The sequence below is a fragment of the Ptychodera flava genome, chromosome 7 (genome assembly GCF_041260155.1).
Source record: "Ptychodera flava strain L36383 chromosome 7, AS_Pfla_20210202, whole genome shotgun sequence".
NCBI lineage: Eukaryota > Metazoa > Hemichordata > Enteropneusta > Ptychoderidae > Ptychodera > Ptychodera flava.
This window is the reverse complement of record NC_091934.1, coordinates 8,394,931-8,414,243: the sequence shown is the minus strand read 5'-3', so window position 1 is coordinate 8,414,243 and position 19,313 is coordinate 8,394,931. Positions and strand designations below refer to the sequence as shown.

The window sequence follows — 19,313 nt, the reverse complement described above, 5'->3', positions numbered from 1 at the left end:
TAACAGTAGTGTGCAATGTATTTTTGTTGATAAAGAATTCTATTGCAGACTATCATTCATTTGTCAACACCATAGGAATGACAAACACATGGTAGGCTGTCATTGACAAGTTAAAAACTATTAATGTACATACTTTTGGGTGTAGAAGAAGAAACTGTATTTTACGATCCAAAAAAAATCTGGAAGTAACGTCAAAGTAGCTTTAAATGTTGCTCATGGGTCACAAACGTACACTTGTAAATCATGCTGGTACATTTGTCAAAATGCAATATATGAAGAAGTATTGACAAATGAATAATAAGGGTTAGAAGTTAAGTCAAACTCAATCCGTCTATAAATCACGCATGACCTCTTTTAAATTGGAGGCAAAACCCAGGGAAGTAGTGTTCACTGTGCTGAACAGAGATATGCCTGAAAATGTGATCAAAAGTATGAGTTATACGCCCATTTTAACTTTTTTCCAGTATGGAATAGGTAAGTGGCACAGGTCCCAGGGACAATTCACTGATTTTCCTGTCTGAGTCAAATTTGCAACTTACAATACCTATTCATTTTGTGAAGAAGTCAGTCTACCGGTACAACACAGTTCTGCTACCAACTCAGTCCTGGTTTTTTTTTGGTCAAGTTATCTTCTTGTTTTCTGAACTGTGTCTTATATCATTTTTTTCCTAATTATCTAGTTTTGATCTGTACTTGATTTGAAATATAGTTTGCAATTATTGCTACAGCTTTTTCTGTCCATATCCATAGATGTACACCTTATGTAATCTATATAGTATAAATATTAGGGGCCACAATCTGACTCTTTCAGAAGAACTATATTGTGGTCCCCGCTAGGAATACTTGCTTATTATAGCACATTAATTTCGCAATTTTACTGATTTCTTCTGTTTTCATTTTTCTGTGTTTTTTGAGTGTGTAACTTTATATTTCTAGTGAAATAAACTGATGATTGACTGATGATAATCAACTCAACTTCTTGAAAGATGGTTTTAATGATCTTATAATAAAGAGCAATGAGATACACAGGCACTTATCTAATATCTCATAACATCTTTGTCATTTGAAAAATCTTGCAAAAGTAATCTTGCAGAAGAAGAATCACATCTGAAAGAGAATTTTTTACAAGACTTTTGAGAGCACATTGCAATGTAACAGTTATGGTATTCTTCATTGCTCTGCAACAATATGCAATTTTTCTGAAAGAGGTGTAATGTAATCAGACTTAAGGTTATACAATGATCGACCATAGTGTAATTCATCAAACAAATAAGAGAACTTAATAAAATCATGAAGGATACAGTTAGTATACTTTTCTGACAAATCTTTATTATTTGATCATGAGCAGTTCAATGTTCTACAAGCAATTTTCTTATTTCCTGTAGAGTTGGAGTTGCCTGTTTTCTAAGAATTAATTTTCAAAATTAAAGTCACCAGTTACTTAGTACATGCATTTATTAGAGTTGAGGTTAAACTAGATTAGTTAATTTTAATTACCTTTAGCCTCTCACTTTGAAAACCTTTTTCACATAAATTTGAAGTTGAAGTGAATAAAGAATTACTTAAGAAAGAATATTATTCATGAGAGCATGTACATAAGTATGCTTGTCTACCATGTGTTTAAGTCAGTCTTCAGCTATGTACTAAATAGAGTAGCATCTTAGATTATTAGTATATTAACTGTCTCCAGTCTTTTTTACCGTACATCCCTTCAACATCATAGAAATCAACTATCTTGCCAGTTGCAGGCTGAAGGTTTGATAAATTATACTTTACGGTAGTCAATAGTCTTTCTTACAACACAGTCGCAGGCTAGTTTTGTGAATCAATATTGGATTATAAATTGATTGTGAAACAGAAATTAATCTTTTTCTGAATGTGTCTTTTTTAAAACATCACATAGGCCTAATGTACCAGGATGCGAATCACGATGTAGCCCATGACATCATCACTGTTAGACGTGTAGAATGTCCAGTACGGGGAGATAAAAGATAAAATCTGATTGGCTAAGTACAAGTTCTGCATGAGTGAATACTCCATTAAGAACATAAAATCTTGGATGGAAAAAACAACAATGATCTGTGATATGCGAGTGATCAATCATTAACGACACTGCTGACTGGTTGGCTGGCCAGTCGGCCATTTGTGGCATGGTATCACATGTTGTTAATGAAAGGAAGCTGGCTGCACACCTATAAGTATACCAGGGTACTTTAGAATGACCAGTTTATGTGTTTAATTCACTTGTTTCCTTTCTGTTTTGCAAAGATATATTTTTCCAAATGTCAGAAACCTGAATTTTAGCAGAAGCTGGCACATGGCACTTGGCCAAGCAGTCATTCAACAGCTAGAATTAGTTTCCTTTGTTCAGCATAGCTTTGTATTTTTTTGTAGCAAAAACTGTATCAAAGTTCCAGACGGATTACCAAATTAAAAGACATGGTTGACAATAATAAATGAATGAAAGTATGCAGTTTTATCAAAATGACAGCAAAAAATTTTCATAGAAATGATGGACAAGAAAACTGAAAGTTTATTCATCTTTGACAGCCAAACAAGACTACCGGTAAGTACTGCTTCTTCAAAACATGAAACAGAAAGTTACGATGAATTAACCAAGTGAAAATTCAGTGCAACCTCAATGCAGCTGTCTGCAAAATAGCACATCCAAACATCAAATTGAAAATACCAGCATTGCCAGCCCTGACATGGTACAAGGTGATCGATGATACCATCGCATACTGGTCAAGTCACTAGATTTTAATTAAGCGATAAATTATACCTAGTAAAGGGTATAACATAAGATTTGGACAAGTTTATGACATGCATGCAGGAGTGATAGCAAGTACCGGTGCACATATGAAGAGATCTGGGCAAAATTGAGCAGTATGCCTTTTACTGACTCAGAAGTGGTTTAGCACTATTAAATGTCATAACGATACCCGGTACATTGTCACATTCTAGCAGGAATTGTAAAACCATAGATTTTTCTTCTAACTTAGGCTTGTGTCTGTTCAAGCTAAGCTATACTATGAATATAGGATTGATATTTTCACATCTTGACCAATCAGATCACTGTATTTACACCATCAATACACTGGTAGGATGTGCCGGTATAATCATGCATATTGACATAATCAATTGATTAACCTTACTGTATGCTAAATATTTCAGTGCGGCAATTTGTTAAAACCAATTCATGTATGAAACTTAATTGATATGTTGATCTTACAACGAGGAAATACAATAATGCAACTACTTATCAGATTCGATGATGAATACAATTCACATAATGTAAAAAATGCATAGAGCATGATAAATGTGGATTGTTATCTAGGATTAATCCTTTCTTTGATAAATTGGTTTCACATTACGGTTGCTATTGAGTAGTCAGATCACTGGGCAATGGTGGAGATAATATCAACTTACTTGTCTTTCTATTGTATGCAATGACTAAAACCAGCACCAATACAGTAAGTAGAAGAAGCACTGTACACACAAAAAGTATCCTTTCTAGCAGTGAAAACTCATTCCACATTGAAAGTAGAGTTTTAGGCTTTGGTTTTGGTGTTCTGAATGTGACGTCAGGCTGGGCATGCTCCAGACTTGCTGTACTACCAGCATCAGCATCCGTGTCTCCATCTTCAAACGTTGTGCGTTCATACTTTGTCATCTGTAGTAACGACACAGAGAAAATTATACATTGTTAGTAAGCTAGCTGGTGTTTGGTCTTGCCTTTCTATTAAAACTGATTTTTGAAAAATTGTCGTAAGGTACTTATGATACACCTTTGTGTCAGTTTGGAGCAGGTCAGGTAAGGTCATATCAGCAGGTCGGGTCAGGTCATAATTCACGCTTGAAAGTATTATGGTTGGATCATTGATCCTGTCCACTTAAAGTTGGCACCATTTGAAATTTGACAGTAATGAAAACATTGCTCGCTACATTTCGATCAAAACTTACAATAAATTTTACATCATATGTTTTGTCATCTGAAACAGACTTTAATGTGGATCGGCTTCTCATTCAGTAGATGATAAACATGATGGATTCTGGATATAAACTGGTATTATCAGTAGCAGATACACAGGATTATGGCTATATTGCTTCCATATGCTGTACAATCAGCTCTTAGCAATGCCATTCAATCTCTCATCACCATGGCAACTTAAAAGCAGTCTCATTTCTGACTGATCGATATCCTGATTACCACAGGAAAGCAACACAGTACAGCCTTTGTTAAGCATCATTGAAAGGTAAATCCCATGGATATTGCGTAAAAGTAAAATTATATGGCCACACTGTATCTTCAATGATTAGCCAGCGGAACTTTCAATGTATGTATTATAGTGATGGGCTGTGTTGGAAGCACATGCCTGGCAGCTGTTGTCAGAAAGTAATTTCCATTGTCACTGAAAGCCTTCAAGATAAGCTCATCATAAAAACAGCACACTGAAAGTCTTCCCTCAATAACATGATTGAAAGCTCAGGATTCAAATACGCAAGATTGATTTGTTCATCCTGATTTGTCAACATCTAAGGTAGCTCTGTACATGACATGTCTAAATATTATCACAATACACAACCAACATCTGGCAATGAAATACATCACTTGACTTTACTGAGGAAAAATATGATTGCCTCCTGTAACCCTTTCACCACCATGGTTAAAACCAAACACATTGTTTACCAACCATGATTGTAGAACTGTTTACAGGAAATTGGGAGATGTATAATTTAAGACTTGATATTTCTCTAGCTTTGTGAAAGTCTTTCAGGAAATAGTTACTTTTAAAGCAAAAAATTTAAAATCGACAATGGATGAAAACTGTCTAACACACTGTACGAAAAGGTACTAAATTGATCCAATTGAATTTGTATATTTATTCGGCCCAAATATTTATTTTAGAAAGGAAAAGGGGTGCTTGACAGGATTACACATGTTTATAAACACACATGGGTTTTATGGACAAAGTGTCTGAACAAGACTGCTTGTTGGATGTGGGATGACTGTCTTGCTAGCAAAGCTATCCCAGCTGAATGCTTACATATAGCTAGGGAAGTTTACAGTTTCCATGGAAACTGACAGAAAATTCATCCATCTCTTACATGGATCAGGCAGATGGTCCAAATGAATTCTCTCTATAAAGCTAAAATGTCCTTCAACTGCTGCTGTTTGAACACAAGTATTGTACTTGCATCAGTGACGTAAGGGTAGTACAAATTGTAAAAGGCTATCAAAAACTGAATTGCCAATTATAATACCACGTTCGTTTTGCATACCCTGGTCATTCAACACTTTTTCTGTACCATATGTCGAACATCACCGGCCAATTTATTGGGAATAAAACTTCTCTAATCTTGCGGTTTTGAAATATCATAACCTTCAACAGACATCTGCTGATAACACATAACCTGCAGATATTATATTTGAACTGAACAAGGTGATATTGACTTTGAAATGACATTGAGATGACATCAAGCAAAGTCTCAGGTCATCGATAACAACTTCAGCATAAAAACTGAATTGCAAAGTTAACGAGGAGGAAGTAAGCCTCATAATGATTCAGAAAGGAGCAAATCGATGCTTTTACCATGGTTACTGCATGTTATATATAATCATTACATAGACATAGGTGCATATATGTGTACAGTCCTGTAGTGTGCTTCAGAAAAGTGATTATGTTATGAATGAGCCATAGGAAATAATCATATCCTAATTCCCTCTTCAATCTCTGAAGACATCTATCAGTTCATTATTAACCAGAGATAACTCTAAGGAAATCTTCGGCTTCAGAAAACCATATTTAACATACTGGTAAGGCCAAAGTAATTTAATTCTTTGTTTTGCGTCCACTCTAAATGGGAAAAGGTACGCGTCTAAGCGGCTGAAAAACACACACAAGAAAATTAACACAATGTAATTTGATTGCAGCAAATAAAAAATTGTAACAAAATTTTAGTTCAGAAAAGCTAAGCGGCCATGTCCTAAAATTTCCTATTCAAATACATTGTGTGTGTTTTTCATGAAAACCTTAAAAACCTACGCGGGTGGGGACGCAAAACAAAGAATTTAATTACTTTGGCCTAATACTTAGTTTTCAAAATATATTTTCAGCATAATTTTCAAGAACAGTTTATATCCTAGGTCTCAGAAGACAATAAAATATTATTGTACAACATTAACTAAGGAAAGTTTTGGCTTTAAAAAAATTATACCACAACTACTTAAATTTTAAGGGGTAGCACAGCTGTTTTTATTCACCGAGTTAGATGTAATGTTAAGCCCTAAACAGTGAAAGTTTACTGACATTAATGGCTGGCTCATAGATCATTTGAATTGGTATTTACAAAGATACACTCTCTCACTGATCACTGCTTGAAGCTTCTGAACTCACTTGCCCTAGAATGTAAATATACTGTAGGGGTACATATCAGTATTTACAAAGATACGCTGTAGCTGTAGCCGATCAGTGCTTGAAGCTTCTAAACTCGTTTGCTCTAAAACATAAATACACTGTAGAGGTATGTGTGTCCTGATTAGGATGCCATCAATACTTGGTACTGGGCCATCATCTCTGATGAGCTGCTGTACATTGAGCTAATTTCAAAGCACACCTAGTCTCTTTAACCATTCCTACATTATTTATTTCTGCTTGGCCTATATTCAGCCGTATGAATTAATTCTCCCGATGCTTTCTGTTTGAATTAATGTCTAGGCAAGAAAACTGCAACTATAACACTTTCACCACCATGGTTTGGCCAAATTTAGATGACAAAATCGATAATATCACTTTTAAAGTATTCTCATACATATTCTTTACATGCCATTTTTAAAGAAATAGAACACACGCAAATATTTTTGGTAACTCCAGTGTAAACAATATGCGATTGCCTTGATGTACTGGTACAATGTATCACTAAAACCAGTACATATACCAGGCGTATACCTATGGTAAAAAAGACTGCTACACTCAGAACTCCATGCCCAATAACATCGACTGGCTTACCGATATAAACAAATGCAATGTTTACAACAGTAAATATGCATGCAACGGTAACGGTACAATAGTTAGAGGGATGATGTGTTTACAATCCTCAGTAAACACTGTGGGGACAGTATTGTCACATCTTTAAAATCTTGAAACTTATGAAGCATGATAATAGATGGTAAAAGCATTCAATGGTCAAGTTAATTTTTGGTACTGAGAGCAAACTACAAGCTTACCTCCGGTCAATTTACCAAAGCCCCTGATCTTGATTTATGATGGTGAATTTTAAGTCTCTTGTTAGACACTGATGGTTTGACTATCTGATTACAATGTAAGAATTATTCCCTTTTGTTGCCATGGTAACATCACATGCATGTATCATGTAACCTTAATCATTTCTCCATTTCCATGGCAACATGTAAATCAGGAACATTTTCCACTGCAATAAATAAACTGACTTTAAACAGCTGAGCAGCACTGTCACCCTTCCTCCTTTGATGACACCGCAAAAGTTTTACATTGCAAACCTTATCTCAGGAAACCATGTGACAAAACACATTTTTTGCTCTTTTATAAAAATGTTGTGCATTTAAAAAGTTGGATACAGAAGTCACAACAATTGATGTATAAATATAACTTCCATTAAGGTACCACTATACATGTTTCCACATCAGTTTTGAATACATAATACAGTAAAACCTGTCTAAACTGAACCCTGTCTAAACTGGAAACCTGTCTAAACTGAACCCTTTTTCAAGTGCCATTCCAATAGAACTAGCAGTATACGTTAAATGACCTCTATAAACCAAACAACTCTCCAAACCGAACAATATTCTCAGTGCCTGCAGGGTTCAGTTTAGACAGGTTTTACTGTACAACAAAACACAACACGTGTCTAGCGTTATGTTATCCTCATATGCCAAGAAATGGTTACGCATCTTTTTTCTGCAATCCATTACCTTAAATTATTTGTGGCTTGATAAAATTTCAAAGTACATGTACTTGGGAATATGTTGATTTGCCTAAATGATGAAGATATCAAATACCCAGGTAATCACAAATACGAAAAGCACAATATCTAAATAACAAATACAGCACTTGTCAATTAACAACTATGAAAATTAAAGATGGCAGCTGTCTCTGCAGTGAAATATTTATCTGGTAGAAAGTGGGTTACAAATTTTTACTGCTGAGGCATAAAACTATTTCTAAATCTATTTGAATTGCCTAATTGTACTCAGATTGAATGAAGGTGTACAGTACAAGTCAATGTATTGGTTTGGAAGAAAAACTTGAATTTCACAATGTCTTCAAGGATTTCACATCTGCAGATCAATACTGATGATAACCAAATATTATGTGATGTCATTACAATGGCCATGGTTATAAAAGTACTGATGATTTGAGAAATAAAAAGGTTGGGAAATAAGCAATAAAGTACATCAGGTAATCCTAAAACAATTTCTACACAGTACAACATGAAGAACAAACACCTCGTTACGATATATGGAGATGAATGCTTGTGTAAAGGCATCCATAGAGGCATGGATATAGAATGTAACCCATAGATCCCATTGAATTGTACAACAGCTTTATAGCTTTCGCCAGTTATTCTTTTGTTGTCAAATTCACTAGATATATTTATAATGTGAATAAATATGTCCTACAGGCAGTATCCTTTTTTAGTAACAATTTACTAAAATGGGTTTATCGTAGTATAGTGCCATAGGTTTCTCATAAATGCATATACCGGTATATCTACATTCTATGGGTATAAATGCACCCAGATTTTATCTTTGCTCTTTTTGCTTATTTCACTGCCAAATATCTGCTTTTTAACAAATCAGAACAACCAATACAATGGGGCAGGCAAAACACACAGAGATGTACTGCTTTCCCAAAAGAACAATTTTACTGGTTATAGTGCAGCAAGCAATGACAAGACTATACCGGTACATGCAATGGACTTCACATATTGAGGTGTATAATTGCCTGCAACATCCATACAGGCATGCAAAGACATCTCTCTAATAGCACGTTATAATGGTACACTGCTTGAAATTTGCACATGCCAGTCAACAGAATTCTGCAGATTTACTGTCACAGACTTGTAATTATGTGAGTGACGGCTACTCAATGTTCTTTTATGCATAACAATGTGGAACATTAACTGTGCTAATTGATTCTCTGTACAGAAAATGCCCAGTGGAGCATGCATAGCATTCACATTGACAGACTCTATGCTTCATCATGCCACAGACATGACAGTACGTCTCAGTACTATCTGTGTCATATCTTCACAAAACAATTCACCTACCTTTTCAGTAGCTTTCTCAATTATATCACTCATTTTTTCAGCGAGGTTGTGGAGATCAACGCTTATAAAAAACAACCTTTCTGTACTCGTTTCTGTAATGCTTTCCCCAGGACAGTTTTTTTTCACCTTGCTTCGCTTTCACAACAGAGAAGCCTCTGCTCTGATGTGCGCAAGATGGAAGTCAAGAAAGTCCCCTCCCGGGAATGACTGGGCAAGACATGTACACATAGCTTTACTGACATTGATCAGCTTGTAACGCCTCGTAAATCAAAATTACTGGCTGTGCATCAATTGAATGTCATGGGAATGACCCTTCTACTGACAGTCTTCCCTGGACACACATTCCTTGTTGCTAGGCAACAATCCAGCACCACTGCATCCTTTTATATCTGTTTTCTTTTTCTCCGGAAAGATGAGAAGCGTCAGGGGGAAAATCAAGGCAGACGTTAAATCATTAAAAGTCATGTCTTGTGTCTGCATTGATTGACACTGCAGTATAGTGAGTCTTTCAACTCTGGGGAATAACAAGGAGGTTGCTTTCAAAATTGACCTGGTTTTGTCAAGAGCAAGGCACTGAAAGAAATTAAACTCAATCCATGCGTGTACATGTACAGACATAGTAGATTAGTATCAGCAATGTAAAGTACAATTTACATCAAACTGAAAAGACATCTTGTACTTTTATAAGCATTGAAGTAAACAAATAGAAAATTAGAAAATTCTCAGTTTTAACAAAAAATACTGTTGAATGTCATTATATTCATTAAGTACATTGTAAATTGGCATAGCATGAAGAAAATAAAATCTTTTTTTCTTTACACTTGAAGAAATTCTTTTTGGCATTCTTTAAATTGTAAAAAAATTTATAGGAACAGATATACCGGTACACTGTTAACAACAGAATAAATAACTTTGATGAAAACACTGCTTTTTTGAGCAACATTTGACAGCCTTATCACTTAATACTTGGAATAATGAGAATTAAAAGAATCTTTGATTAAATTTGACACTCAAGTACCGAGGGGTACAGGAGATACAATCTTCATGCATATGTATGTCAAACACATAATTTAATGCCTGAAACCAAATACAACAGTAGCATACGGTATGTGGCAATTGATTGATTTAACGAGACTGCCAGAAAATACCAGCAATGGTTGCACAGAACATTAAATGATGAAAATCTGTCAAAGTTCCAACTCTAATTTACTGTTTTTGAGGAGCTACATATGCGTACACCACCGTACCCTGTAATGACAGTATCAATTTCAGTGATCATTGCATTGAAATATGCTGGGGAAGATCTCATTAGCCAAGATATACATCCACACGGCATGGATACATTCAAGCAAACAGTGGCTGCGTGCCCTTTGTAGAAATTACAGAAGCTACTGGGAACAGTAGTTCACCATATATATCATCTGCCAACTCGTGATCTTGTGACCTTGAAAAGGTCATGGAAGGACAGAGATGAGGCCCTTAACAATTACTCACAGGGTGTCAGCATATTATTTTTTTCATGTTAGGGCACAGGCAAACTAGGAGTGAATAGTCTAAACATATGTCATCAATTTCGTAATTATAAAATTAATAAATCGTAATTATGAAATATTGGTATCACTAAAACTGAGCTACATAGTATTTCAGTATTTCATCCAGGTTAATTTAGGCTTCCTTTCTGCAGAGCAGCACTCGATAAAATTGCTGTACGTGTATGAGCTACCGGTATGTGTGACACAGGCGGCCGGGGTGTCAATACCTTTTTTATATACAGGACTTCTGTGTATTGGATGCCCCAGCCAGCTGGCTAGCCTATGTCACACATAACTCGTACACGTACAGCAATTTTATCGAGTGCTGCTCCGCAGAAAGGAAGCTCAACCCTGTTTCAGAGATATCAATATTTCATAATCATGATCTATTTTTTTAAAAATAATTACAAAAAATAATATCATATTTTTAGACTAATCACTCCTAGTTTGCCTATGCACATGGTTTTGCATTATGACTTTTGTGCCTGTGGATTGTAGTTCATAAAAAGACAAGATAATATCATTCCATCCACTGCAATCTATGACATCTTCAATCTACACAGCAAACTGCAAACAATCTAACCATACAATATGTACCATGTTGTGTTAACTTGACATGGAGAATATAATTCTCAATGAAAAGATACACTCACATAACAAGCCCATTAGTTTCAGTCTACCGGTATATGTTGACTGAATGTTGATGAAAAGAGTACCGCATATTCCACCAACAGTCTAAAACAAGATAATTAAAGATGTATTTCCAATGCTACTCAAAGCCATGTTGATACATGATTGGTTGAATATTCCACATCGAGATGTTCACATGTTGACAAAAAAGAAATAAACCTCATTCTACACTCTTTCAAAGTGACCCGACAAGAGCGCCACCAATGTGCCAGCCCTTCATCAAAAGTTCCAATTCATATCATTGTGCAGGTAGTAGACTTGTAGAGTAGTGGGCCTGCTTCTCCAAATAGCAGTTTCTGTGACTAAACTGGTAGAAACATGCCTGTGGAGTTTAAAGTGAGCTACCATAATGGCTGCTTACAAGAGTTAATAATAATTGCGGCTTTGCATAAACGGTAATTTGACAATATTGTTCCTCTTAATTCACATAATGCAGATTCTTAAAGTGACGGTCCAGGATCACAGGTTTTCAGATTTGTATCTACTCCCCCTGATCAAACACGGGTCAGTTTTAGTGTTACGACTTGCTTTATCACTGTCTACACAAATGTATTCAAACCATTTAGTACCTTTGGTGAGTGTGAAAGAATTGGACCTTGCATACCAAACGTTAGGTATTGACTATTGCGAATCCGAGTGAAGTGCTAAAGTATTCAATCTTAAGAAATTTTTTTATATGACTGAAATTGCACTTGGCTTAGTTTTTCAGACCTAAAGTCTATATTATCTCATCTGAAGTCATGTTTTAAAGTTAAGATGTCGATAATGATCCAGTGCATACATGTACAACAGGAACAATACAGAAAACCAAAAATACAATAACTTTCGATTCTTTGCCATACTCTGGAAGTCCAAAAATGTTGATTTGCACTATTGTAAGGTTACAAATGTCACAAATTAACATTAACCCTTGACTACCAAGGCCAATGTATTCCTATATACCAGGCCCCTTATGTAAATATTGATAAAATCCTGGGTTGGGTCATTGCATCAACACTGCTTAGAGTAAAAATTAATTAAGTACCGATAAACCATATATTTTCTGAATCAGCATGAAATTTCCCACTTTTTCATACATAAGTTTTGTATTTCCAGGTCACGTGACTGATCACATGACACATCATGTGACCAGAGTTGGCAAAGAATATGAATATTTGAAGCATCAGGACATGTTTTGAATCCATAAAATGACGCAAATTTGAATACAGTTGCAATTTCCATGACGTTGTCTTTACATATACGGGTATGTAATAAAAACTACCCTTTTCTTTATTTATAGATGTACCTATTTAAGATTTTTCTCACAAAAGGCAGAGTAAATGAACCACAAACATCAGCATCTGACATGATTCTGTATTTGAAAATCAACACATTTTATATTTGTAAACACCTGCTTTATGTCTTCCTTGCAGAAACATGCATCTAAAATGGTTATGATTTATCAAAAAATAATTCACAATATTTAAAAATACATTTTAGGGAAAAACATATCACATGACCAGTGTTTCAGCCAGCGTGCGGCATTGCGACATTTGACGCAATTTTTTTTGTTTGTGTCCCGATAAAATAACCGTTGTGGGTCACCATGACGCAATCTGAGTAGGCCATATTTTAGTGGCTATTGAATTTTAGACAGTGCCTCTTGGACAGAAAAATACAATAAAATGTTGTAAGATATTGAAACAGTTTACCCTCCTTCCTACAAAGTTGCAGTGTATTGAAAGAGTTTACTCTCCTTTCTACAAAGTTACAAATTCCCTGGTACGTGAAACAAACATTGTTGCTGTTCGATACTACAATACATCACGGACGCACAACGTCCATGAATACACTGAGGCTTGATTCTGCATACAGAGTGCCGCGTACCGGTCGTCCTTGAGTTCAAGTTTTACCTAAATTGCTTGCATCAAAATTTGGCCTGCAGCTACTCAGTTTGATAGTAAAAACCATAATTTCTAAGGAAACTTTCACAAACAGAGTCATTGTACAAGTGAAAAGGAGAAAAACTGAGGTTTTCTGAAAGGTCAAATCTGGGTCATTTCACATGATGTCATGAATGAAGACCCTTTAAGTACACAATTATGGTTCAAAAGAAACCACCTAGGGAGGGCCAATAGGTACAATCTTATGTTAAAAAGAAATTTCTTGGTGCCTTCCAATTTAAATGGCATTTAGCTTGACTGTCAGTTTTAAATTCTACTTTATTAAGAGTCATGGCAAAGGGAAATTGTCAACAGTACTTGCAGTAAGCATATTCATTTTCAAATCTTCACATTTGAGAGCTGCAATTTTGCATGGTAACTTAACATCAAAGCAACAATTCAAAAGTAGAGCTATTAAAATTGTCCATTTGGCATATTACAAACTGCTATAACTTATACAAGAAATGGTGTGATTCTGAATGATTTTAATATTTCTGCAGATTCCACCAGTTTAATGATATAATATGAACATCACTAGACATTTCTTGATGATATCAAAATATAAATGAAAATATTTCTGGGCTAAAATGTTATCATAATCTTTGAAACAATGATTACTCTAAAACGTTGGGAAATTAAATGAACAATATCAATATTGTGTATTGTTTTACAGGATTTGGGTTTGGCCAAACCATTTTTGTCTCAAGAAAAATACTTATGCTTAAGATCTATTGAGCCTGCTTGATCACAACTATGACACAACACCAGGGCCTTAAACACCACAACAATTGTATCTACATTGCCACTATGCTACCCCATGCTTTCTTCTGCATAGAAAATTTTTATGTGAGTGGCTCACAAAATTTTCATCATGACTTAAAAACTGCATAAATTTGCCACATTAGGAGCATGTACCTTAAATGTATTAAGTTGTCATTCTGTGAACACTGACAGAATGCTACAGAAATATTCTGTATCTTTGGTAATATACACTTCACATTGCTACCTGATTTTCAGAATTGCTACCTAATTTTATTTCTGGTGGTAAAAGTTTACCACCAGAAATGAAATATTTCTATCACTTTAATGTCATAAAAAAGACACATAATTAATGCAATAAAAACTGAACAAATATTTCTTTAATGTAAAATACAAAACATTTTGATTTGAAAAATGAAGAACTCCTGAATACCAAGAAAGTTGTTGCCACACTTGAGATCATAAACTGCCTAAAATATGTTCAAAGTGGCTACAAGATTTTTGATTTGGCTAATGAGTTGGCTAATCTGTTATCATCTTGGTGACTTAGGGGGAGCCCTACAGTTTATGTGCATACCACGTGGTAGCAGTAAACTTAATGATACTGCAAGTTTCATGTTGGCACAATTTTGCACAACACCATTGGCCTACTGACCGTTAATGCACTCACCTGACTTGCCTATTGAACACCAAATATAGTACCAGGTCATAATGACACATAATGACACTGTACTGTGTTGTTTTATTGAAATACATTACATGTCCCCCAAAAATTTAGTTTGTCCCCCTTTCAGACCTACTATGGGTCACTGTGTCCCCATTCAAGCAAAAGCTGGCTGAAACACTGCATGACCACACACATGACCAGTCATGTGACCAGTCATATTGATAATATGGCTGCTATACAATTTCGCTGGCTTATAGTAAAAAATTGTATTTTCTCTAGTTTCATTCACGAATATTGCTGTTAATAGAACATATTTACATATAAATCATTTGTTGCAATAATAAACATTTCATTTCATTTAAAAAAAACATAAACATCTTCGCGATCGTCCGTACTTGCTGAAAACTGTAAACAATCAGCGCGACGCTTCTGTGATCAGCCTGACCTTTCAGGGTCGAGGTCATGGGTCACGACATTTGCTTCCGGATTTTGGCCATACTCGGACGTACGGGGGCGCAATCACATTCAGACCAGATCGGAATACATCAATCTTAGTCACGCTGCATGCCGACGCCGAAATTACGGGATTTTTAGCGACAAAAACGAAGCAAATACGCCTATTTAACTGTGCCGGATATATCCGGCACTCAAGGTATATGGTAATTCAATATGGCGCCGGATATATCCGGCGCCATAGGTAGTCAAGGGGTTAACGTGATCATGGGACTTACAAGCATAAAGCATCATTAAAATATTATTTTTATACAATGTTTTCTGTGACACTGCATATCATTTGGGGTACATGTAGCATGGACGTTACAGCTATAGTCAACTGCTGGATCTGTTTACAGAACTAACACCGATTAGGATTAAACACACACCAGGAGATTTACACTGTGGTTTACACAACCATTTGATTGACGGCAATTTTCAATGCATGAGCGATCATTTCTCATCTAATGTTTCGAACAAGAGTGACGAAAAGCAGGTGTTGAGCCGTCAGATTTAAGTACTGTAATCAAGTCTTTTGTATTTACGATGACAACAACATTGGGATTTGTGACATTTTATTGAAACAAAGTCAAACAGCTACATTTTATGCAGTTTCGTCTCCATGTTGCTTGGTCAAAGGCATCTTGAATAATGATCAGCGTTACTGCTATCTTGCTCCTTTAATATCCTGCCCACCGATTTAAGTCTATGCTTTCAGACCAGTATCTGAGAATGTGGTCTACTCATTTGCAAAAACTGTCCCTGAAAAATCGGTGACGCTTGTGCAGATAAGACGAGAATGTGGTTTGTGATCATGACCATAGAATGTCATACATACACTCTGTCATACAACTGAAAACCACAAACGGGAGGCAGGCTACTACGTTGTGTGTTGGAAATTTATGCATGTATTACGGACAGAGCTTCCATAAACTATCTTAGTTAAAAGCCATATAGACAAGGAAGAAAAAAGTCCATTGCTAAAACCCTATTTCAAGTCTAGTCATGAAACAACTCAGGAAGAAGATTCCCGGTGAATTGCATATGGGAATTGGGAATAAGTAGAACAGAGCTGCATCGAAATGTTGAAAACAGAATACATCCTGAGGGAACTTATCCTTTCTGAAACCTTTGACACTAGACATCTCATCTAAGCTGTTGTCTCATTAAAAAACTTATATCACACATGTATTTTTCCTCAAGAAATTCTGATGAATTTTTTCTTTGGCACTTTGATGACAAATACTCACTTAGTTTTAAATTTATAACTACCGCTATTTCACACAAGAATTTAAAGACGTACAGATAAAAATTTCTACTTTGGTGATGCATATCAGCACATTACCTTATAGGGAAATATTAACCCTTTTGAACACCTAAATCAATTTTTGCTGCCTTTCTTACATGTAACCCAGACATTTTTATTCAGATTTTTGCCAAAATTTTGATCAAAAACTGTAGCCAATGAAATGTAATATCCATTTGGTCCATAATTGCCAAAAAAATTACAAAAAATTCATAAAAGATTTGTAAAATTTTGCAAAAAAATTTTAGCGAGAAAATTTTCAGCTCTCAAAGGTATATAAAAAGTACCACTAATCAGCACTATAGAATTGGGGATCTGGCCACAGATACTGTTTTTGTATCATCTGTTGAGTACAATGTCTGCCTAAGGAAGAGACACTAGCCATAGACAGTGGAGTGGAAAACACTTCAATGTCTGTGGTGTAGCAGTATTATGATCATGATTGATGAGTGATAGGTAACATATGTCAGAAAGGTAAATTTAGAACTGACTAAATCTAATGCAATCCTGGAATGTTCATGTCATCAAATATTTGAATTTCTTGCCATCCTGAACATAAAATGATTGTGTAGGTGCACTGGGTATACTAGGATGTCCAGTACATTTTCAACATTCAAGATAAAATTGTCAACAGCCACACGTAGTGTTGTATTCACAGAATCAACATTTGTCACTTAACTTCGATGCACTTGAAAAAGGCATTCTACTTTTTCCATTTTGAACTGTTGCATGTAAAATGTGTTCTTTTATTCATCCCAAGCCACTGAGAAAATCATCTTTATGTCTGATGGATGAGTTATGATTAATCTTATACAAACAATGACCTTGTGGCCCTTACAGTAGACATGTTTCTCACTGAACGACCATGAAATTTTCTGATTTATCCCGTGTAATAGATGAATCTAAGAAAATAATTCATGTTGACAACACATTTATTAAGTGTCAGTAACTTCATGACAATATAACTTGAAAAGGACTTGGTCTATAAACACAAGGAAATCAAAAATTTCTATGATATTTTTTGATCCAATTTTTAGCTACTATAGACTATAGTCTATAGAAGCTATTGGGATGGGTATCCGTCCGGCGTCCGTCGTCAGTCTGTATGTATGTATGTATGTATGTATGTATGTATGTATGTATGTCCGTTTGTGAGGCGTCCGTCCACTCAAATATCTTGAGAACCGCAGTACTTACTGATTTGATATTTGTTGTGTAGATGAAAAATATGATTTTGAGAAACTATTTTTTTAATTTTTGATATTGTTGAAAATAGGCAAATTAATGCCAAAAAAGGTGTTTTTGGTAAAAAATCTTCTTCTTCATAACCGCTGGTCAGACAGCTTTGTTATTTGGTATACAGGTCCCTAGGGGTAACCCAACTTAGACTTGTTCAAATTGTGATGAAATATGCAAATCTGTATTTTTAAGGAATTTTTTTGTCATTTTGGTCAAAATTTGACTTACATTGTATGTAATTCTTGTACTGTATAAACCCTATCAATTCACCCAGAAAAAAATAATTAATATGATTTTAAATAATTGAATTAATTAGGAAATCATCAAAGCCAAAATAATTTTAGTGTAGAATTATCAGAAAGTTCAACTTTTTTGACAGTTCATAGTGAAATGCTTACCATCTTGGAGGATTAAAACATGTAAAGGCAACTTTCCTGAATCCCAACTTTGACATATTCTGAACCGTCATTTATTGTGCCCTGTATGTTATCTAAAAGAAATTGCTCAAAATAGTCAATAGAGATAGAGATAGAGATAGAAAAAGTTCTAATTTCCATTTATGGTTGACTTGGTAAGGATAAAATAAAATTACTTTTTGAGGAAAAAAATAGAGTGGTCAATTAAAAGAGTGGTCAAAGTGATAGGGTTTTTATGGTAAAGCTGGGCTGTATAAAGATTCCTCATGTGCTATTTATAGCAATTATGCAATCTGTGTAAACAGTGCAATGAAAGTGTAACATGATTCCTTATAATGCTTATGATGACCTTGAAATCTTAAGTTTCAAACCTTTGTGTCTTCAGTGTGCTTTCTCTGAGTATGTACAGTCTCAACTTATTAAACAGAACTCAATGTTAATCAAAGATATCCAGCGTTTCCGTTACAATTTCAAAACTTGCGTACGATTTTACGCAACTGAGTTTTTATTTGCGTAAAATGTATTCAAAATGCGTACGGTAGGAATCAGTATCTGAAGTGAGCTGGGCAGTCTTTTCTGTAGAACTTGGGGTTTCCTGTAATGCGCATGCTCTATTAACAAAAAACAACAACCTGGGGGGCTTCAAGGTGTAGCTGAACGTTTGCCATGCCGTGATGCATGTCCCGTATATGATCGTTGAGCAGCCCAATGAGTTCATGTTCAAAGAAAATACCTTCTGACTACGAAATTAGTGTTTTCAAAGGGCCAACAAAAAGCAGATACTGTTCAAAGTCCAGCGGGACCTCTCAAGAATGCAACCCGACAGAGTCTAAATGGTCACCCGTAAACACTTTCCAAATAACATGCGACGTAATGACCATTAACTGTATTGTGTTACCAACAACGTAGACTCGATTGATTCTCGAATTTTTTGCATCTGTAGTGCCATTGTCTGTACAGAACTGATTGACATGACGTTTT

The 19,313-nt window shown here is 35.3% G+C and overlaps 1 protein-coding gene across 7 annotated transcripts in view; it reads right to left on the bottom strand.

Moving 5' to 3' along the window:
• The window catches only part of LOC139136700 (endothelin-converting enzyme homolog), a 108,514-nt gene that overhangs the window by 29,202 nt on the left and 59,999 nt on the right, over positions 1-19,313 (bottom strand). For 6 of the 7 annotated variants that reach the window (XM_070704504.1, XM_070704500.1, XM_070704501.1 and 3 more), the window contains one exon: positions 3,430-3,673. In XM_070704504.1, the coding sequence (XP_070560605.1) occupies positions 3,430-3,673 (244 nt within the window). Of the gene's footprint in view, positions 1-3,429; positions 3,674-9,309; positions 9,515-19,313 lie in introns of those variants that run through there. The other variant, XM_070704503.1, reaches the window with a different exon arrangement.